Source organism: Ostrinia furnacalis, unplaced genomic scaffold, assembly GCF_004193835.3.
Source record: "Ostrinia furnacalis isolate ACB-3 unplaced genomic scaffold, ASM419383v2 OfSCF1172, whole genome shotgun sequence".
Taxonomy (NCBI): domain Eukaryota; kingdom Metazoa; phylum Arthropoda; class Insecta; order Lepidoptera; family Crambidae; genus Ostrinia; species Ostrinia furnacalis.
In genome coordinates this window covers 1,671,155-1,693,730 of record NW_021131411.1, presented here as the reverse complement: position 1 = coordinate 1,693,730, position 22,576 = coordinate 1,671,155, and the positions used below count along the sequence as shown (strand labels likewise).

General features: G+C 45.9%; 1 protein-coding gene across 3 annotated transcripts; it reads left to right on the top strand.

The window, feature by feature from the left end:
- The first annotated feature begins 321 nt into the window (after positions 1-321).
- On the top strand, positions 322-21,888 carry LOC114351769 (apoptosis-resistant E3 ubiquitin protein ligase 1). Of its 3 annotated transcripts, XM_028303088.1 has the most exons (16): positions 322-535; positions 2,209-2,348; positions 3,283-3,423; positions 4,064-4,172; positions 4,936-5,123; positions 5,966-6,164; positions 8,046-8,239; positions 9,499-9,663; positions 10,907-11,084; positions 12,852-12,997; positions 15,137-15,280; positions 16,063-16,236; positions 18,309-18,435; positions 19,528-19,748; positions 20,553-20,672; positions 21,760-21,888. In XM_028303088.1, exons 2-16 carry the CDS (start codon positions 2,214-2,216, stop codon positions 21,808-21,810), a joined length of 2,292 nt encoding a protein of 763 aa, XP_028158889.1. In that variant the 5' UTR covers positions 322-535; positions 2,209-2,213; the 3' UTR covers positions 21,811-21,888. The 3 variants fall into 3 exon arrangements, with proteins under 3 accessions (XP_028158889.1, XP_028158886.1, XP_028158888.1); XM_028303085.1 differs by lacking the exons at positions 322-535; positions 2,209-2,348; positions 3,283-3,423; ... (1 more) ...; positions 4,936-5,123; positions 5,966-6,164 and adding an exon at positions 6,179-7,004; XM_028303087.1 differs by lacking the exons at positions 322-535; positions 2,209-2,348; positions 3,283-3,423; ... (4 more) ...; positions 20,553-20,672; positions 21,760-21,888 and adding an exon at positions 6,179-7,004 and having other exon boundaries at positions 18,309-18,691.
- Positions 21,889-22,576: the final 688 nt, after the last annotated feature.

Below are 22,576 nucleotides of genomic sequence, written 5' to 3'. Positions count from 1 at the left end.
TCCATTAGAGTGTAATAAAAGTAGAAAATATGACGTATTGAGTTAATTAAGTCGTCATTGCTCAGCGAAGAGTCCTGTATGCAGCCTGCTTTTAGCTTAATAAGGTCTGGTCATTCAGTTTTCGAAGATGTTACCTACTCGTGTTCAGAGAAACTAGTGGCGTTCACAGGCAATGAAGCTAACGCGTAGGCAGTCTTGATATAGGGTAGAGACCCCGTTCGTAAATAGGTAACATGGTTAGGACTGAAGATTATTATAAAAAAATAATAAAATATTGACAAAGCCGATACTTCTGCCTGACCTTTTACAAGTTCCGTTTTTTCCAGACTCCTGAGCCTGGACGTGTCATCACTGGAAGATGTGTACTGGCTGGAAGACCGGACGGCGCAGCATGTGCTTGACCCCAAGGACTTCGGCGCGTGGTCGGCGGCGCGCCAGAGCCTACCCACCGGCAAGGAGGCGCTGCAGACGCTTAAAGGCGAGCTGTGGAGCGCCGTCGTCAAGAACAGCAAGCACCAGGACGCTTGGACGTGGGGTAATACTGTTTCCTTCTTCTAGATTAGACTACCCGCACGACTTCGGCTGCGCTCAGAGAATGCCCACCGGTAAGGAGGCGCTGCATACGCTCAAGGGCGAGCTGTTGTTAAGAATAGTAAGCACCAGGATGCTTGGACGTGGGGTGCCACTGCTTCCATCTTACTAGATCACCCGCAGGACTCCGACGCGTAGTTGCCGGTGCCCAGACCTTGCCACCGGCAAGGAGGCGCTGCAGACGCTCAAGGGCGAGCTATGGAGCGCCGTCGTTTTGAACAGCAAGCACCAGTACGGCTAGCACGATAAACTTTCGATTTCGAATCGTTTGCGTATTCGACAAAAATCGATACTCAATCTTCGAATTGAACGATAACGTGACAATTTTGATTCTCAAAATAAGTTTAGTGCAACTATTTCTCATACTAAGTTCACTTTACGACACGTTTACAAGGGCGCTGTTGTAGTTTTCGTACTAAATCTTTTGATGGCGATTCGAATACGCAAACGATTTGAACTCGAAAGTTTTTCGTGCTAGCCGTACAGGACGCTTGGACGTGGGGTAACTTCCTCATCATCATCATCATTTCAGCCACAGGACGTCCACTGCTGAACATAGGCCTCCCCCAATGATTTTCACATTGCTCGATTGGTAGCGGCTTGCATCCAGCACCTTCCTGCTACCTTTATGAGGTCGTCGGTCCATCTTGTGGGTGGAAGTCCCCAGTGCGTTTTCCAGTACGTGACCTCCACTCCAGAACTTCGGTAAGGTCGTGTAGGTACAAGTAAACGAACTAAAGTCACTGACATAGCCCGACGGATTAGCAAGCTGAAGTGGTAATGGGCAGGGCACATAGTACGCAGAACTGACGGCCGATGGGGCAGCAAGGTTCTGGAGTGGAGGCCACGTACCGGAAAACGCAGCGTGGGACGTCCACTCACAAGGCGGCCCGACGACCTGATAAAGGTAGCAGGAAGGCGCTGGATACAGGCCGCTACCAACCGTGCGATGTGGAAGTCATTGGCCTATGTTCAGCAGTGGACGTACTGTGGCTGAAATGATGATGATGATGTGTAGGTACATCTCCATACTCAATTACTGGACGTAGCATAAGAACCACGAATTCGTACTTTACATTTACCTTTTGACAGATATTTGTCCCTATTATACGTGAACTAGCGGCCGCCCACGACTTCGTACGCGTGGGTCCCGTTTTACCCCCTTAGGGGAGTTAGGGGTGGAGTTTCGTAAAATCCTTTCTTAGCGGATGCCTACGTCATAGCATCTACCTGTATGCCAAATTTCAGCCCAATCCGTCCAGTGGTTTGGGCTGTGCGTTGATAGATCACTATGTCAGTCAGTCAGTCACCATTAAATAGACTTCGGACGCAGGTTGGCCGTAGTAAGGACAATCTGGTCAGGTGGGGATTCTTGGATGGCTTAAACATGGAGTGCAGGTGCGGTTTTGTTTCCCAGTCGGTGAAGCACCTGATGTCATGCCCTGAGTGCCCAAGCAACTGCACTCAGGAGGATTTGATGAGTGCTACTGACAACGCCACTCGGAGTTTTGGGCTGACACTGTGTAGGTTTGTTGTCGACACGAAAAGAAGAAGAAGTCACCTTTGAGTTATGTATATTTAGATGTAAGGATGTATCAGTGGCGCTTGTTGTCGCAGGCGGGATGCTGGTGGTGTCGGTGTCCGTGTGCGGGCTGGTGACGCTGGCGGCCATGACGCAGCCGTCGCTGGCGCCCGAGGCCAAGCACTCGCTGCTGCAGTACGTCACCGGCAAGTACCTGCACCCGCCCAGCTGCAGGGTAAGAACCACTCGTACATGTTATTTTGGATTACTCCAGTCATTCCCATTGAATAAAATAGATAAAAGCGTTTACGCGAAGCGCTATGTATGTTTATAGCAAAACAATAACAATGAATTATATATCGTTTCAAAGTAAATATTTTAAAGAAGATGTTATTTTATTATATTAAGCTATTTTTATGTTAAATTAAAGACGAATAATGGTGTAAAAATCACTTTGATTTTTGGGTATTTCACGTTCTTTGAATTTGTGATTTCTTATTGTAAAATGCTTAAATCTAAGAATTTTCTCAACTAACTATTTGCCTAAGGACCTATGCTATAGGATATAAATGTTTGTTATATCGTTTTCACAGAATTTTTGTAAAAATTTCAGCTTGTAAACTGACGCTAAAGTGGAAATTTGAAAACCTGTGTGGACTTATCTGGATATAGTCTGGATGGAGATTAGTGGAAGAAAAGCGGTCTCAAAAACCCGTTGTCTTGGCATGGAACTAAAACGATATCGTTATTTGTTAAATACTCGGTGATTCTTCTTTGATTTGTAATCAATGTTGCTCCTCCAGATGGTGGTGGTGATAGATGGAGTCTATCTAAATTTAAAACCCCAAAAGTTAGACTCTTCCGGCCTAAAATCCCACGTCATGCTGTATGCTGGTGACCTGGTGAGGTACAATGCTGGTATAATATTGACATCATTTTACATGCACACAGACAGTTAACGACAGTGAGCCACCCTTATGTAACTAATTGGCTAGCGGAGTCTAACACCGAAAAACGCTATCCAAAGTTTCGAATGTTGCAATCCCTCTCACGCAAAGTGAAATAGCCAGCATAAGCGACGATCACAATAGACCCGAAACTTTAAACAGCGTTTCGGAGTAGCCCTGTAGTTATAGACGTGTGGTTAAAGTTAGCATTGGTTCCCTTAGGTGGAGTGGGGTTGGCAGGACCCGCACGTGGTGGGCGAGACCATGTGCCTGACGGTGCTGTGCTTCCAGCGCAACGGCCAGCCCTACCCCATCTGCGACACCGACGAGCTCACCGTCATCGTCTCCCACGGCACCAGGAAGGTAGCTATCAAAGAAGCTAACTACGGTTTTTACTTCTTTCCAATTTTCAATGTTTACATCTTGAACACGGGTGAACCAAGATCTCTGGGCCAGAAAGACCCTGGAATGGAGACCCCGCAACAACACCCGCGACAGGGGAAGACCGCCGAACGATGGACAGACGACATCCGGCAGCAGGCTGGAGTGAACTGGATCCAAGTGGCCAGGGACAGAAGTCGGTGGAGGGTTGAAGAGGAGGCCTATGCTCGAAGGCGAACCCCCTAAAGGCTGTTATAGATGATAGACATCTTGAAATTTCAAACTGGAAGATTAATAAAATATAGCTTAAGACTGGTGTTGTCAACCTGCGCATGCGACTGTTTACTTCCTTACTTTAAAATCCTCAAAACTCAGAGACTTTAAAATGTAACCCTCAACTCAATACAACCCTAAATATTTCTTAACGTTTGTCTATTTAACCAGTGTTCAACGCACGTTTAACATATTTGGCCATAGTTTTGTAAAATGACTTAATCTTTCTTCCATTTCAAAAGATTCTGGTCGAAGAAAAAGCGTATATTGAAAAGTACGTGTTATAGATGCCATTTTTATTTACAAACGCTGTAATGATATGGTTGTGGGCGTGCATGATCGTTCGCAGATCACGCCGGTGCTGGAGCTGGGCTCGGGCGACCCGGCGCGGGCGCACACGGCGCGCGTCAAGTTCACCGTGCGCATCGCCGGCCTCTACATCATCTCCGTCACTATAGGTCAGTGGCTGCTCAATCTCTAGTGTTTTAAACGCTGCTAAAGCCTGGTCCGTGAGCACGTAGAATCCCGTCCAATGACCCCAAGCTACCCATCCCTATCGCTCGCGCGTAATTATGTTGCTGTCGCGACTGTGCGACGCGCGCCCGCAGTGAGTGTGCGAGCGCGACAGCAACATAATTATGCTCACGGACCAGGCTTTAGACTAGTTTCGGAACTGTTAATGCACCATATTTTGCTGCAAAGTTATTTCAAATATAATAAACACACGGCGCGCGTCAAGTTCACCGTGTGCATCGCCGGCCTCTACGTCATCTCCGTCACCATCGGTCAGTGGCTGCTTAATCTCTGGTGTTTAAAGTCTAGAGTTTCGGAACTGTTAATGCGCCTTGTTTTGCTAAAAAGTTTCGCGCGAATGAGTGCCGCAAGGTTCAAGAATTGTAGTGTTGTACCTACATAGTTTCACAACGAACTCTGACGCAGCGTGTATGTAGCGCAACAGTTACGTGTTTTTATTTATATGGACAAACAGAGCAGTCCAAGCGCAGCGCCTATAAACGCACAGGCACCCTTATACGGAAATAGATACAACCCGGTCGAGTTAAATGCGCACCTCGTTGGAATGCAACTTTCCTTCGCACTCACCCGCTTATCTCCCCGTTCGTGCTAGAGCGTCGATGTGACGTCACGACCGCTAGGTGTGCAGTTAACTTTGAAAACTCGACCGGGTTTAGTAAAACACATTACGTGTTTTTCTCTGTGCAGGGGGCGCGGGCGTCTGCGGCAGCCCGTTCCGGCGGCGCTTCCTGGCGGGCGCGGTGTGCGCGCGCCTGTCGCGGGTCGGCCGCGCCCACGCCGCGCTCGTGTGCACCGCCACGCACGACAAGACGCTGCACATCCACCCGCGCGACCAGTACGACAACCCGGCGCCGCTCGCCGCCGCTGACGTCAGCGTGAGTACGGCCGAATCGGACGCGCGGGGGCATTGATAGATAGATAGATAGATAAAACGTTTATTTGCATAACAGAAACACACATTACAAACAGAAAGTACCAAAAGTAGGATAAAATAGTACCCTCAGGACAATATGACATGGTATGGTAAGACAGAAATAAAAAAGAAAAAAAACATTATGACATACAATATAGGTACACACTATACAGAAATGTGTGTCGCAGCAATGCAAAACGGCAATAGCTCAGTAATTGGTTTACTTTAAAGCAAACGACTGATTTTCAACTATAGCCTAAGGACGAAAGAGCGCGCGTAACACGTCAACGTCACAATCAACGTGACGGTTGGGGTGTGGTGAGTTTAAGTACATAAATATAACTAAATAGATTAAGATATTTATGATAAAGAGGAAAGGAGAAAATACACTGATAAAAATAAAATTAAAATTAAAATTACATTGATAACAATAGCTTAATTTTCTGACTCTAAGGCTTTAGCCACGTAGGCTGCAGGCGTTGGTTCGGCTGAACCTATAGAAATATGACTGTCATAAAGCAGGACTTCCTAACCAGGAGAATAAAGGCGAAATAAAGTTTGGGAATGAGAAACCTTGCTCTAAGGCCCAGAACAGACGGTGAAACGCAACTGCAACGAAACCGCAACTGCTAGTTACTTTTGAGTTGCATCTAAGTTTCTGCCATAGCGTCCGTTGAGAGACCACACATGACGCGATCAGTTTGAAACTTTCAGTTTCATTCATCAGAATCATCACAAAGTTGCAGATTCGTTGCAGTTGCGTTTCACCGTCTGTTCTGGGCCTAAAGTGAATTTTTTTTTCAGGACTTCACAGCGAAGATAAACCTCCTGGGGGAAGAAGAAGATGAGAAGCTATCGTCCATGGTGTCGTTTGCATACGACTCGGTGAACCAGCGCGTTAGTATGGCGCTATGCTTCCAAGAGCCCGGCGTGTACCTGGCGCGCGTGTCGTGCGCCGGCGTGCTGCTGCTGCACGGCCAGTTCCACTGCATCGTGCTCACAGGTACTGGACCAGCTGTCAGCATGGCGCTGTGCTTCCAAGAGCCCGGCGTGTACCTGGCGCGCGTGTCGTGCGCCGGCGTGCTGCTGCTGCACGGCCAGTTCCACTGCATCGTGCTCACAGGTACTGGACCAGCTGTCAGCATGGCGCTGTGCTTCCAAGAGCCCGGCGTGTACCTGGCGCGCGTGTCGTGCGCCGGCGTGCTGCTGCTGCACGGCCAGTTCCACTGCATCGTGCTCACAGGTACTGGACCAGCTGTCAGCATGGCGCTGTGCTTCCAAGAGCCCGGCGTGTACCTGGCGCGCGTGTCGTGCGCCGGCGTGCTGCTGCTGCACGGCCAGTTCCACTGCATCGTGCTCACAGGTACTGGACCAGCTGTCAGCATGGCGCTGTGCTTCCAAGAGCCCGGCGTGTACCTGGCGCGCGTGTCGTGCGCCGGCGTGCTGCTGCTGCACGGCCAGTTCCACTGCATCGTGCTCACAGGTACTGGACCAGCTGTCAGCATGGCGCTGTGCTTCCAAGAGCCCGGCGTGTACCTGGCGCGCGTGTCGTGCGCCGGCGTGCTGCTGCTGCACGGCCAGTTCCACTGCATCGTGCTCACAGGTACTGGACCAGCTGTCAGCATGGCGCTGTGCTTCCAAGAGCCCGGCGTGTACCTGGCGCGCGTGTCGTGCGCCGGCGTGCTGCTGCTGCACGGCCAGTTCCACTGCATCGTGCTCACAGGTACTGGACCAGCTGTCAGCATGGCGCTGTGCTTCCAAGAGCCCGGCGTGTACCTGGCGCGCGTGTCGTGCGCCGGCGTGCTGCTGCTGCACGGCCAGTTCCACTGCATCGTGCTCACAGGTACTGAACGGTACTTTTATAAACCTTCCATGAAACTTGTTTGTGTTATTTGCCGAGAGATGTCACTGCTCTTTGAGACGCGTAAAGCTGTACCGCGGTGTCCAGATTTTTTTCCCCGGCTTTATATACCTGGACGGCTTTGACATAATGAACCTTTGTGAACCATTGACAGCATTGACAACCTTTGTCAAGCATTAAATTGTCACCTACATATTGACGTCTTATTTAGACCTAGTTAAGAGTCCCTTAAGTGCGCTGAGAGTATCCGGGGTTTATTCAGTACTTACCATGTACTTTCCAGGACTTCAGGCTGTGTGCTCTCGATTTGACTCCGTGTACAAACTTAGCTCGTTTATACCGTACTTAGCATTCCGTGTTCTTCCTGGACTTCAGACTGTGTACTCTCGATTCGACCCCGTGTACAAACGTGGCTTAGTTCTGGTTCCAGCATAACATTAATTTCTGCACATATTCTGGGTCCATAGGTCGCTGGTTTAAATATAACATTAATTTCTGCACATATTCTGGGTAGGTCGCTGGTTTAAAGCATTATTCTATAGGTCACTGATTCAAATCTGGCTCGAAGGACCACTGTTGGTGGTGTATGACTCGTGCAGTGAAATACCGAATTATTGTATCGTAATAAACTGTATTCTCAATTTTACGCACGATAACATCAATAAAAACATTAGCGGGCACGAAAAGCGCACGGCGTGCCATCGGCAACAGTGTTAACTATCCATTGCTTGTCATGTCGTCTCGTTCTATCGCAAAGAATCACCATTTGATGAGAGCGAGAGCAAAAACGGAAATGGATAGTTAACAGTGTGGCCGTGTGTACGTCTGGTTCAATTTCAGATGACAACCAATGTCAAGTCAAAACTATTCATAAATTTTCTGTTCAAAAAAGGTTCCTTTCGCACCCTTTGCGCGTTTCACTTTATGCGTTTAACTACTAAATTACAATCTTCTGCATAAATTAATCGGTAATTCTGCATAATGTAATCGGGACTTCAATAAAATTCGCGTTGCTTGTTCCAGCGAGCGACACAGCCACAGTCTCCCGCAACATGTCTGCCAAGCGGCACGGCGTGTGCTACGAGGCGCGGCTGGCCGGCGCCAAGCCTCGGCGCGTTCTGTGCTGCCTCAGCCCTAAGCAGCTCATCGTCAAGGACTACATCCTCAAGTTCATCCCTAAGCGCATCACCTCCTTCCGTCTGTGCCCGTCCACTAAGGTAAGAGTTACACTGTCACTCAGACATATTTGTAGACTGATCATGATCAATGATCATTCACAAATTCAAACCCTAATTTTTGACTTTGACTTTGAAAGCTCCTATGCAAAATAATACCCAGTAAATTTTTGATTTTTGTTTTAAAAAGATATAGGGTTGCAAGTACAGAAAATTGAAGGCCCCTTGGTAATAATGTAGTTTTATTGTGGTTCTGGATACAATTTTATCATGAAACTTAAGTACAAATAAGGTTGCAGCCCTATAATGAGGATATGAAGAGGACTGCGTGGCTATCGCTCTCCAATGCCTCCCTAAATAAGATTCGGAAGGACTGCGGGGCTATCGCTTCCTGGTCTCCCTAGACTCGCGACTTGTTTAAATGTTGTTGATATATGCGTTTATCAGTCGGTGCCATTTGTCTAAGCCACTTGGAAGTCAGACGGTAGTAAGCCTATCGCATTCGCATTCACCTGGACGACGCCACTGTATTTGGCTCCTGTCGCTCGCTGGTAGCGGCAACTAATGAGCGTGAATGTGGACCTTATTCTTCTATCGATATCGTCGTATTGTGTGTAACACCTGAGGTCATTGACTTACTTGACTTAAGGTCCTATATCCCTTAGATGGGGCTGAGGGCGTCCACAACAGTCCTCCATCGCGTTCGGTCTTGAGCTTCGCGTTTGATCTCGCTCCAGGTCTTGCCGATTTTCTTCGCCTCGTCTGCAGTGCGCCGCCAAGTTTGCAAGTTTGCTTGCATGTTTATAACATCTGAGATCATTTTTTTAATTTATTGTTCACAAAAGGATACACATCAATACATAAAGATACACTTGCCAAACTGCATTACAGTTTGTCGGCAATAGTTCTCGTCCTTAGTTTTCGGGCTCAGTTGCACCAGCCTCTTTCAACTGTTACCATAGCAGTAACTGGGTGTTTTTTGTATGGAATTTGATAGATTTTTGAAGATTATTAAAGTTACAGCAAGATGGCGCCACCCAGCCCGAGCATTCATTGTGTTTCCTGCTAATTACTACACTGTACTATATCTACTCATGCAATACTTAAAAATTACAACCAATACAACAAATAATATAGTTCTTGAGCTTAGTTCTTAAGCAACTCACGAAGGCGAGCGAGCCCCACCCGTGTGTGTGTACGTGTACATGCTTAACGTTTAAAAAACGAACGAACAGTAGCGAGCCACCACACATGCAAAGCTCGTTTATCCTGGTTGATTGATCTAATCGGGCCGTTTCCAGCTGATCCTGGCGCCGCGGCCGCTGGGCGCGGGCCCGGGCGGCGAGTTCTGTGTGGAGGACGGCGTGCAGGCGCCGCTGAAGCTGTGGGCGCCCGAGCGCGACCTGCTCGCCGCCACCTTCACGCACCTGCTGCTGGCCAACTGCGGCGGCGAGGACACCTTCAAGGTCGGTCTTATTGACAGCGAAACTGTTCCGTGAGATTTTTTTAAATCAGGGTTCGAAAGGATAATTATCAATGATAATTATCGTGATAATAACAGATGGATAATTATCAGTTGATAAAAATAAATAAAAAGTAAAAAATGTATTTATTGCCTTTGAACCATTAGACATAGGTAATAATAATAATAAAAAAATGCGCTCATGAAAATGAACTGTATGCGAAGTTTTCGAACGTGTATTTTCGCACTTGTGTCTAGTGGTGGGTGTTAGTCAACATAGATATCTATCTATTTAGCTCTACAATGATCACAGTTATCTAGCGTCAAAATATTTATCTATTTTCCAAGCTTTATGCGACTAGCGGTGGTTATCTTGACAACAATCAGCAAACAAAAACATAAAGCAACATTCCCAATCAGAATTTCTTATGAAACAATATTACAAATGTATCTTATAATGCTGATAATTATCTGATAATTATCATGCAGCGTAATTATCTTGATAATTTCGAACCCTGATTGTGATAGGTGGCAGATATGGCAGAGATGGATTTTGGCAGAAGATATGGTTTTGTGAGTTTTTCGTCACTTCTTTTCAGCACCAACCGAAATCTTGCGTCGGAAACGAAATAATATGTGCGATTGCACCCGAAAAATAGTCGATACTGATTCCGTTGTCGACCGTAATTGAACACAGATCATAGAGAGCTCACAGACTACCTACATTATGTCAGAGACTGTTTGTGATAGTGGTAGGCGTCAGTCAGTGACTTCAGGCGACTATCTGCAACAGTCTCCGACTCGTGCCTTTCGCTGTCATGACATGTTGACACTCTGACTACAAGTTAGTGACTGCCCGTCTTCGAGAGTTGCGATGCACAGGCATTTATCGTCAACATTAGTCGCCGGTATACGGTCGCTCGTCTGTGAGCTCCCTTACCCTATTCTGTATAAAGCCTGGTCCGTGAGCACGTAGAATTTTGTCCAATGACCCCAAGCTACCCATCCTTATCGCTCGCGCGTAATTATATTGCTGTCGCGACTGTGCGACGGGCGCCCGCAGTGAGTGTGCGAGCGCGACAGCAACATAATTACGCGCGAGCGATAAGGATGGGTAGCTTGGGGTCATTGGACAAAATTCTACGTGCTCACGGACCAGGCTTTAGTACAGAACTACTTCTGCTGGCCTCAGCCGCCAGGCCACGAGCACTTCCTTAACAGACCCTCACATGAGTGGCCCCTTGCAGAACAAGCAGGACTACTTCTACAGCGAGCTGCGCAAGCTGCACGCGCGGCACCCGCACGACAAGCTGGCCGTGCGCGTGCTGCGCGACCAGCTGTTGGCATCCAGCCTCAAGGCCACCAAGCACTTCACGCGCGCCGACTGGTGCAAGAGTTTCGATGTCACCTTCCAGGGAGAGCAAGGTAAAATAAAGGTTGAGAATACACCCTCTCTTGCAGGGGTGGCCAACCCCGGTCGATCGCGACTATTAAGATAAGATAAGATAATTTATTTATTTGCTTAAAACATGGTATACATAATTAAATATAGGTGTTACATGTTAAAATGTGCTCATGTTCTGCTTCATCAAAGAATGCATGCAAATATTTTGTATACAGTAGTCGGAATCTAATTAAATAATTAGTCCAGTTGATCGTGGCAAGGCAAAAAATACTACATGATTGTGTACTAAACTATGCTGTTTCATTTAATATTTCAAGAAGTATGTAAATGGTAGATCACCCAGGGTTTCGTTAGTAAACAGTAGATCTTATGTCTAATCAAGTTGGCCACCCCTGCTCTATTCGATATAGGACATGACATAGCGCGTCGTAGATCGTTTCATCCACGAAGACGCGCCCCACCATTTTTTTTGTCGAGGGAAGCGCGGGGTGAAGGGGGTTTGATCCGAGCAATCCGAGCGGCATTATTGTAGTGTGCGTGTGCACTCATGGATAATTTAGCGTGTACCGATAACACTCAAACATTACCGGAAGAATGGTGGGGCGCGTCTTCGTGGATGGCACGATCTATATGTGGTCCCTCCAAATATTTTAACGCTTTAAACTAACTTACAGTTTTATCACGCGAATTCGCGTGCAAATGCAAAGAAGCCACAACAGAATGTCGCCGCTTTATGGCCAGGCGCTCGTCGCGGCCAGTATAGGGTCGATCATTGTGAAGTTTCTAGGCCTATGTCCAGCTGTGGCATCTTTTGGTTCAACATTTGTATGACAAACAGCCTGCACAGGAATCATCTCTATTGGTATATAGTTATCTCAATAGTTAATATCTTTATTGGTATGTAAACAGGCATCAAACACAGATCCTTAGTTTGGTCTCATTAAAAACAAAGAGTTTGGTCTCGTACGAATGTTGCGCATTCAGTGGCAACGTGAAGAAGACCTTCAACAAAGTTTTGAGACCACAACAAACCATTGATGTTGATGATGGACTGCCGATTCCGGCTTTGCCAAGGGTCATGTATTCTACTGGGAGCTTAGTGTGAGTTTACATCAAAAGTATTCGATATCGACTGCGTAAAAATATGTCATTAAACGTATGATGGATACAGCGTCCCTAGCGGATAATTTCAAGAACTTCTTTGTTTCGTGTCGACAACAAACCTACACTTCGGTTTGTTATCGTAGTGCAGTAATTCGGTTCACGGCTTCTGTCGCTACTCACAGGGAGGGCCCGAGCAAAGGAGTCGCTCTCTACGCTCTCTTTCAAGAACTGAAATTTTCATATATTTTTTGACGCACTCGATATCGAATGCGTTTGATGAAAACTCACACTAGAAAGAAAGAAAGAAAGACAATAACTTTATTTTGACAACAACGGATTCAGGGAACAAAAACATACATAAAAAAATATAACTAAGTTGCCAAAAAAGGTCACCCACTCAGTAATATCTTGACAGTGTGATCAAAATCAAAATCAAAAATATTTATTCAGTTTAGACCACAAGTGGCACTTATGAACGTCAATAGAAAATAATAAAAAAAGAAAAAGGTAGCCCTTATGGGGCACTTTACATGTCTCCTTATCTTTTGGGCCCTACCAGCGCTTCGAGACAAACATATGGCAAGACACTGATTTTCAGTGGATGCCTTTTTGCATTTTTGCCTTTTGACGTTCCCTGAACCCAGTTGTGAAATTATGCAGTATAAAAAGTGTCCTTTGCTTAGGCGTGGACTGGGGCGGCGTGCGGCGCGAGTGGTTCTCATTGCTGTGCGGACAGCTGTTCGACGCCAAGCTCGGGCTGTTCGTGTCCTTCCACGACGCGCCCGGCGGGCTCGTGCACCCCAACCCCAACCGCCCGCCGCACCTCAAGGTATGTCGATGTAGTCTGACGATATTTCGAAATCAGAAGATAAAAATAATTCAAAATTCATTTATTTTTGCAAATAGGCTTTTATAAAGCGCTTTTACACGTCCCAATATTAACCCTACCACTGCTTCGGGACAATAAATGGGCCAGTGCTGAGAAGAAGCAGCGCAAGAAACTCAGTCACTATTGTCAGCCTCCTTTTCAAGGTTTTACAGTCTTTGAAATATACAAATTATAGTCATAAGTATTGATGCGAGCTAGGTAGTTAAACATTCCAAACATTTTTATCTTTTATACAGGGTGGAATTTTGTAATGCCATGTCCTTTCATTTTATTTACCAAGTTTGTTAGAAATCTTTGAATGCAGTTCTATTTCTTTTCAAAAATAAAGGAATTTTTTCTTTGATAAAAAAATTCTATCTACAATATTAAGAGTACTTTCCCTCCAGGTGGCATTACAAAATTCCACCCTGTATAATCATCAACTTTATAGTAGCCCTTTTTCATTAAGGTGCTTTTGATATGTGCTTTTTTATGAATGGGCAATTCTACAACAGTTTGTGGTAATTTATTGAAAAGTTTATACATTTCCCCATAAATGAATTACCAATCTTGTGCAGTCTGAAATTTAGAACGGCAAGTTTATTTTTGTTTCTTGTATTGAACTTGTGTAAATCACTCTTTTTAGTAAATTGCTCTATATTTTTGCGAACATATAAAAGGTTTTCATAAATGAACTGTGAAGCTACTGTCAGTATATTAATCTCCTTAAAGAATTCTCTCAAGGAAAATCGGGGTCCAAGGTTATAAATGGCCCGCACTGCTCCCTTCTGCAGAACGAACACAGTTTCAATGTCCGCAGCTGAGCTGATACATTTATTGAATAGAAAACTTAGCCTAAATACAAGAAACTTAATTAAACGGGACTATGAAATTATTTGGTTGGTGCTTGAGCAAGTGCGCGCTGGGCGGCTCGTACCGGCAGTTCATGCGCGCGCGCCTCCGCGCTCCTTCATCACTGCTCGCTGTAAATTAACCATTAATTGTTTGCGTGTGCTATTACATTTTTACATCAATAAAATAATGTCACGAAAAATCATGAAAGTATTGATTTTCTTTTGCAAATTTGTACTAGAACGCTATTAGTATGACCCAGTAACTTTAACCGTGTCACAATTTCGGAAACGAATCGAATATTGTTTGCGTGTACTTATATGGAACACACCGACTGCGGCGCGGTACGGTTGCCAAACGGTCGCCGTCCCCCACCTGTCGAATTATGTATTCGTGGTATTTCCTTGACAGCGTAAAGTCGCATGAATGTCAACATAGCTTTGGAGGTTACAGTTAATCCTCTGACAACTCTGTAGTTTAGGAGCCTACGCTAAAACTTGCGCGGGTACGCCCGGTTAATGCACTTTAACGTTGCTGCGTGCGTGGAAACACGTCACCTGCGCCGTCGCGTGAGTTTTAGCGGAGCCCTAAAGCACGGTAATAATATCATACAGTATTATAACTTCATATAAACCGACGAAACGCGAGCTTTCCTTCGAATTTCAAATCTCGGGACGCGGTCGAAATCCAAAAGTTAGGATTAGGGGTGTCGCGAATGTGCCGAACGGACGTCGATGGCCTAGCTGACTAAGGTGATTGAATTTTACTACCGTCATTTACGGTCAAATTTGTCAAAAACAAGTTATTAACTGTCAAAAATGGTCATTTTCAGTCAGTTTGATTTGAAATAAAAATTATATTGTATTAAACTAGCTTTTGCCCACGACTTCATCCGCCTGAAATTAAAGTAACAGGTCATTAAGTACTCATTATGATTAGTAGATTAAAAATTATTTTAATATATTTTTTTAAATTAAACATACTATCACAAAACAACACGCATTTTTATCCTATTCCATTCACAAAGTATTTAGTTTGTCTAAATAAAAAAAATACAATCACAAAACTAGATAGAAATTCTAAGTAGACAGATGTAATTAGAATGGGTACTGTAGGTGGGCAGCCCTATCGCATGTTGTCATACGGTGACGTACCGCGGGGCTGTTGACATTTATTTCAAAAATATGGCCGAGTTGGAATACTGTATAGATAGTATTACCGTGCCTAAAGCGTGCTGTGTGGTTGCAGCTGAAGCACTTCGAGCTGGCGGGCAAGGTGGTGGGCAAGTGCCTGTACGAGTGCGCGCTGGGCGGCTCCTACCGGCAGTTCGTGCGCGCGCGCCTCACGCGCTCCTTCCTCGCGCAGATCATCGGCCTGCGCGTGCACTACCGCGTGAGTACAGAGAATAACTGTGACGTCACAAAGTTGTACTTTTATACCATAGACTAAAGATTATCTATAGTCTGGTCCGTGAGCACGTAGAATTTTGTCCAATGACCCCTAGCTACCCATCCTTATCGCTCGCGCGTAATTATGTTGCTATCGCGCTCGCACACTCACTGCGGGTTCCCGTCGCATAGTCGCGACAGCAATATAATTACGCGCGAGCGATAAGGATGGGTAGCTAGGGGTCATTGGACAAAATTCTACGTGCTCACGGACTGGGCTTTAGACGATGCATCACAAAGGAATAAGCACGAAATTACATCATCATCATTTTAGCCACAGGACGACCACTGGTGAACATGGCCCAATGATTTCCATATTACCCGATGGTAGCGGCCTGCATCCAGCGACTTTCCTGTTATCTTTATGAGCACCTTGTGGGTGGAAGTCACTGCGTTTTCAGACTCCAGTCTTTGCTGACAGTGACATCACGAGATTGCATTTTCATACCATACCATAGACTTAAGATTATATCTAGACGAGGCATCACACTGGCATATGGTGTGAAAAAGGGGTAAATAAACGCATTCATGTTTTCAATGAGTGAAAGAATATTTCTCGCCCTCATTAATGGTGATTGTTTGCGATCGAACGAGACGACATGACCGGAAATGGGAAGCTGGAACTGTGGCCGATAGTACATACTTTTATGCATCTACGACCGACATAAAACCATGCAGATTTTATGTTTTTACAAATGTCTAAAATCGTGTGATCGTCTCTTGCAGTACTTCGAATCTGACGATCCCGAGCTATACCTGTCGAAGATCAAGTACGTTCTGGAGACGGATCTGGACGCGGCCGACGGCGTGCCCGAGCTGTACTTCGCCGACGACGAGTACGACGCCGCCGGCCGCCTGCGGGCCACGCGCGAGCTGCTGCCCAACGGCGCCAACATACGGGTGAGGCTCGCGTGACGTCACAGGAGACGGCCTGGACGAGTACGACGCCGCCGGCCGCCTGCGGGCCACGCGCGAGCTGCTGCCCAACGGCGCCAACATACGGGTGAGGCTCGCGTGACGTCACAGGAGACGGCCTGGACGAGTACGACGCCGCCGGCCGCCTGCGGGCCACGCGCGAGCTGCTGCCCAACGGCGCCAACGTACGGGTGAGGCTCGCGTGACGTCACAGCTGCTCGCCGGAGACGGCCTGGACCAGTACGACGCCGCCGGCCGCCTGCGCGCCACGCGTGACGTCATAACTTGTCTTTGTCATTTAACATTCACACTCATAAAATAGACGGAGAGGGGATCACGCTACACGTGACAACCATAGAGATATAGAGAGATGCCAACTAGTGCGCTGAGTTCGAAACTCAGTGTCGCATTAGAAAACGCACACAAAGTAATCAAAATATGTGCTTAGTATCCACTGCGGTATCAGTACTAAATGTTCGAATAATCTTTAGTACTGCGCAAGCAATCCTGTTTACATTATGACATCGTTGCTGTCATCATTGCATTCACGAGAATTCTGTTTTTGGGCATATTGCTACGACACCGGCCACGCCCCCTTGTCGCATCTTCCTTTAGTTTCTGCGGTGACAACTCATAAACAGAACTTAGCTGGTCGATATGGATTTACGTCTACTATGCAACAGCACACAGCGAAAATGTGTACATGATGAAATCATTAACATATTCATACGTGTGCGCTGCGGATTACTAATGTTTGGCCAAAAAACGTTTCCCAAATTATCACATGGCAAACAACGTTTGGCAAATTTTCATTTGGCAAATTCTCATTTGGCAAAACAACTTATTGCAAACTTTTAATTCGCAAATGTCTTTTTTGGCATATTATTGTTTAGCAAATTATTGTTTGGCAAAGTATGTTTTGCCAAATGTTTCATTTGGCAAAAATATTTCACGATAAACTATTTACAAAATAATTTGATTGGTGCATAGAATGGAACTCAAATTAGCTTGTGGTTATTATTTTGTTTAGTGGGTAGTTAATATAAAATTTGTTCTAAATTTATTTTCATATTTCATTATTTTTATCGAAACTAAATGATTAATTAACAATAGAGGTGATTCTAGCGCTCGGCGGCCGCTGCCGCGGCACGCTTCGCTCGCCTTCGCGCGTTAAGGGGCAAATTTTCATTTGGCAAATTCTCATTTGGCAAAACAACTTATTGCAAACTTTTAATTCGCAAATGTCTTTTTTGGCATATTATTGTTTAGCAAATTATTGTTTGGCAAAGTATGTTTTGCCAAATGTTTCATTTGGCAAAAATATTTCACGATAAACTATTTACAAAATAATTTGATTGGTGCATAGAATGGAATTCAAATTAGCTTGTGGTTATTATTTTGTTTAGTGGGTAGTTAATATAAAATTTGTTCTAAATTTATTTTCATATTTCATTATTTTTATCGAAACTAAATGATTAATTAACAATAGAGGTGATTCTAGCGCTCGGCGGCCGCTGCCGCGGCACGCTTCGCTCGCCTTCGCGCGTTAAGGGTCACTGTTCTAACCTAACCTAACCTACTATTTTCTGCAAAACCTACTTTCGCATCCATACTATTTTCTGCAATCTCTTTGTTTTACATAAAATTCTTGTGAAAACCATGATCATTTGCCTTGTGCTTTGATTTGTGGGTAACGGTGGGTAAGCATGTGAAGTTTCAATTTGACCAAATAAATTATTTGGGATATAATATTTGGCAAAATAAAACATTTGCTATATAAACATTTGCCAAGTAAAATTTGACCAAATGATAATTTGACCAAATGAAATAGTTGCGAAAAGTACATTTGCTAAAAGTTCATTTGGGAAATGAAACTTTGGCGATAAGTTGTTTGCGAAGTGAAATTTGGCGAAAAGTAATTTGGCCAAACGGAAGGATACCGTGCGCTGCGTGGGGAATGGGTGCCGCGGCGAATATCCGCACGCCTCGCGTCCTTTGTTGTCTTCACTACTGACTATTGTGGAGATTGTGATGTAACGGGCGTCCTCTGTTAACAGGTTCGGAACAGCACGAAGCTACAATACGTGGACCTGCTGGCGCAGTGGCGGCTGGCCGTGCGGTGCCGCGCCGAGACCGACGCCTTCCTGCGCGGCCTGGCGCTGCTGGTGCCCGACAACCTGCTGGGTGAGTGTGGGGACCGACGCCTTCCTGCGCGGCCTGGCGCTGCTGGTGCCCGACAACCTGCTGGGTGAGTGTGGGGACCGACGCCTTCCTGCGCGGCCTGGCGCTGCTGGTGCCCGACAACCTGCTGGGTGAGTGTGGGGACCGACGCCTTCCTGCGCGGCCTGGCGCTGCTGGTGCCCGACAACCTGCTGGGTGAGTGTGGGGACCGACGCCTTCCTGCGCGGCCTGGCGCTGCTGGTGCCCGACAACCTGCTGGGTGAGTGTGGGGACCGACGCCTTCCTGTGCGGCCTGGCGCTGCTGAAAGAAAGAAAGAAAGAAAGAAAATATTTTATTTGGCCCAACATATTAAATTATTACAGTATACAGTTTACAATACTTGCACATTTTTGGACCAAAATGCTGGTGCCCGACAACCTGCTGGGTGAGTGCTGTGCTGACATAACGCCGCAAGATGCGACATGACGCTATAGGGCAGGGGTAGCCAAACTTTTGACCTTCTACTTATGCTCGAAAATATTTCATGCGGTCGACTGGTGAAATAAAACATTTTAGCAGCAACAATACTACCACGTTTTACGACTGATCGAAGCATGTGAGTATATTTATAGGTAGATAGATAGTCTGTGTTCTTGGCGCGAATATTACATTTTAAAATAAGTTCAGTTTATTTAACTCTCGCCAAAATCGTCTTCGCGGTCGACCTCTTGGTCATCACTGCTATAGGGCCACCCTATACGACTATGTGATGTGACACGAATGAAGTGACTATGTAACACGACTGATGATATGTGACATTACATTGATGATATTATGTGACGCGACATAACTATAGGTGACGGGCGACACAACGCTTTAGGACGTGACGCGACCTAACGCACCTTAACGCGACGTGACGCTACGTAATGCGACACGACGCTAAATGACACAACACAACGCGACGAGACGCGACACAACGCTACGTGACGCGACACAACGCTACGTGACGCAACACAACGCTACGTGACGCGACAAGACGCGTCGTGATGCTTCTGAGTGGTCACGTTTGATCCCGATCGTCATTTGTCACCGTCTCAAAGCGAGCGTTGTTGCAGCGGCGTTCGACGAGATGGAGCTGGAGTTGCTGGTGTGCGGTTCGGGCGAGCTGTCCGTGGCCGACTGGCGCGCGCACGCACGAGCGGCCGGCGGCGGCCGCGACTGGGAGCGCGTGCTCGCCTGGTTCTGGGCCGCCCTGCACGCGCTCACGCCGCCCGAGCGCGCCCGCCTGCTGCACTTCAGCACCGGCTGCAGCCAGCTGCCGCCCGGCGGCTTCCAGGTGCGTGCCTGCCAGCTGGGAGCGTGCTCGCCTGGTTCTGCGGCTGCAACCATCCCACATTCTCAATCCTGCACTCCCCACGCTGACTAAACGGGTTGAGGAGACCTGATATACGCATATTTTGTCCTACAGTCGCTTTTTACGACATCCACGGGAAGAGGAGTGACATTTTATTCAGTTGGAAACACACGGCTGCTGACAATAGAGTTTGGCACCTCACGTCATATCATTTTACCGAAGTCAGCCCTATAGCTTCGGCGCAGTGCCGATCACTGACGTTTGTCAACAAAATGGTGCTTGATTCTTGAGACGGGCTAAATTACACCATATTGCTAATAACATTGAGCATACATTTCTTTAAATACCTTCGCGAAGTAAAACTTCTGTACGTAGTACTTATTATTTTTCTGTGGTTATACCAACATTAGAAAAGGAGGTGGATAAGCCTGAGATGCATCGAACCTCATATCATTATCAATCAATGAACTGTCTTATTTACCCTCACCAGTTGGCGCCACTTTAGAGTAAGGTAGCTACTGTACTCTCATTGGCGTCCCACGCTTATTTTCAGACTGCCTACTAACAGAGTAAATACAAATGAGTAGGTCATCTTCATAGAAACGCACCGAGCGCGGTTTGTATGTGAGCGCGCCAATATACGTATGCGGCGCGCACGCACACACTGACAAAATTTAGCGGGGATTTGCGGGGAGCCAGTCGTGGTTGCGCGCTCGGTGCGTTTCTATGAAGATGACCTACTCATTTGTATTTACTCTGCCACTAATTCCCCATTGCCTGGGCCAGGAGCTGAACCCGCGCTTCCAGATCACGCCGGCGCCCAACTTCGGCGCGCTGCCCACGGCGCACACGTGCTTCAACCAGCTCTGCCTGCCCGACTACGATAGCTACGAGCAGCTCGTCAAGGTAACACTAACATACCCACGAGTACTTCTTCTGCCATTGTGCTGGGCTTTAGGCCCGGTTCCCACCAAGGTGGAGCCATAAAGTTAGTAGGTATACCCAGGCCTGTTCATCTCCGCGAGTTTACATCGAAAACAAAACACGCACGATGGCCCACCTACAGGATACTATTCGACAAGGCCTCACATACGAGCGAACATTGACTCACGCACGCGTATTCTTGTGTATGATGGAAGAAAATAAAGAAAATGATGTACTAAATACTGTACAGTATTTAACTGCCTAAATAATAATAAAAACACAGAATGTACTTTTTTAAGTTGCCTCAAGACACTGAGAGATAAATAAGTGGTTAATATTATTCATGATAATTCATGCTAAATCATGTATTTCCTCCGCCATTTTCCGCAGTTTGGCACCTCACGTCATATCATTTTACCGAAGTCAGCCCTATAGCTTCGGCGCAGTGCCGATCACTGACGTTTGTCAACAAAATGGTGCTTGATTCTTGAGACAGGCTAAATTACACCATATTGTTAATGACATTGAGCATAAATGTTTTTAAATACCTTTGCGAAGTAAAACTTCTGTACGTAGTACTTGTTATTATTCTGTGGTATACCTAGCGGAATAGAGCAACAGAGAACTGAGTCTTGGTGGAAACCGGGTCTTAGGCACTTAGATACTCGCTGAGTGATAGACGTTTTACGGTCTGAAAACTGGCCAATAAAATTCTCAATAAACGACTTGAAAAAATCGAACTGCCTAAGGCGGGAATTGCACCCACGACTTTGAAGCGACTCTAATCGCTAAGTAATTTTAATAACGATTGCCCAAGAAAATATACAGCCGTCGTTATACTTACTCGTTGCACTCACACATTCGCTTACCGACAAAATATCGGAACTTGGCATGCGTGTCAATCTTAACAACTTGACATTGCGTTACGTTTCTCATACGAGAGAATATTTGATATAAAATCGCTTCTCATCGGTAAAACACTGCACAAGGCGAAAATTATCTGCTCGAATGCTTGTAAAACGTAAAATTATCTGCTCGAATGCTTGTAAAACGTTTTTTCTTCTTCAAGGCGCTGTTGTGGGCGATCAACGAGGGCGGCGAGGGGTTCGGGATGATCTAACTTGTATACACATACAATGTTTTACCACGACTCTAAGGCTGGTTTTAGAGTCACGCTGACGCACGCTGAACGTCAGCGCTGACAGCCGAAATGTATGGGGCGTCGGCGCCGAGCGATCAGCGTCACTCAGGAACGTTCCCTTCAATTACATACATATTGATCTGTCAGCGCCGACGATCAGCGAGCGGTCAGCGCGATTCTAAAACCCGCCTAAGAACTAATAGGGAATATGCATGATGATGATGCCCTTAAATAAAATTGACAACGGGTTAAATAGAATATAAATGTAAGAAAATGGTACGTAACCCAAATTATTAGTAAAATATTTCCGTCCTTCTAATAGCTTTTTTATGACGGATACGAAGTCTTTCGTCGCATTTCTGTCCAGACTTCTGAATTTCATCTTTGTACTTTGAAGCTTTAATATTCAAGCACTAACCAAGATTATTGAATATATTACGTACTTAAAAAATATAGTCATGCATATTCCCTATTTATAAAAATAAAGAAAAAAGCGGACGTCATTCTCCAAACTCTATTTGGCATAAGAACAATGTGAATTTGGTTAATTATCGCTTAAACTCAAAACTTCTTTAAAATTCGCACAAGGTCTAATATTTTAAAACTCCAGGCAGTGTTGACCAATGAAGAAATTGCCTAAAGAATACTCTACGACCGTTATACAATAATTATGCTCGTTTTGCATTTATATTCTATTACATATTGGACATTATTAGTTTTTATGTTGACATGTGGTGTGAGATTG

Bases quoted from the DNA above. Each gene is read 5' to 3' on its own strand.
- LOC114351769 (XM_028303085.1), top strand. From the start codon at position 6,185: ATGGCGCTGTGCTTCCAAGAGCCCGGCGTGTACCTGGCGCGCGTGTCG. The intron at 9,664-10,906 runs GTCGGTCTTATT...GGCCCCTTGCAG, and splicing joins GCGGCGAGGACACCTTCAAG to AACAAGCAGGACTACTTCTA. The intron at 16,237-18,308 runs GTGAGGCTCGCG...CTCTGTTAACAG, and splicing joins CCAACGGCGCCAACATACGG to GTTCGGAACAGCACGAAGCT.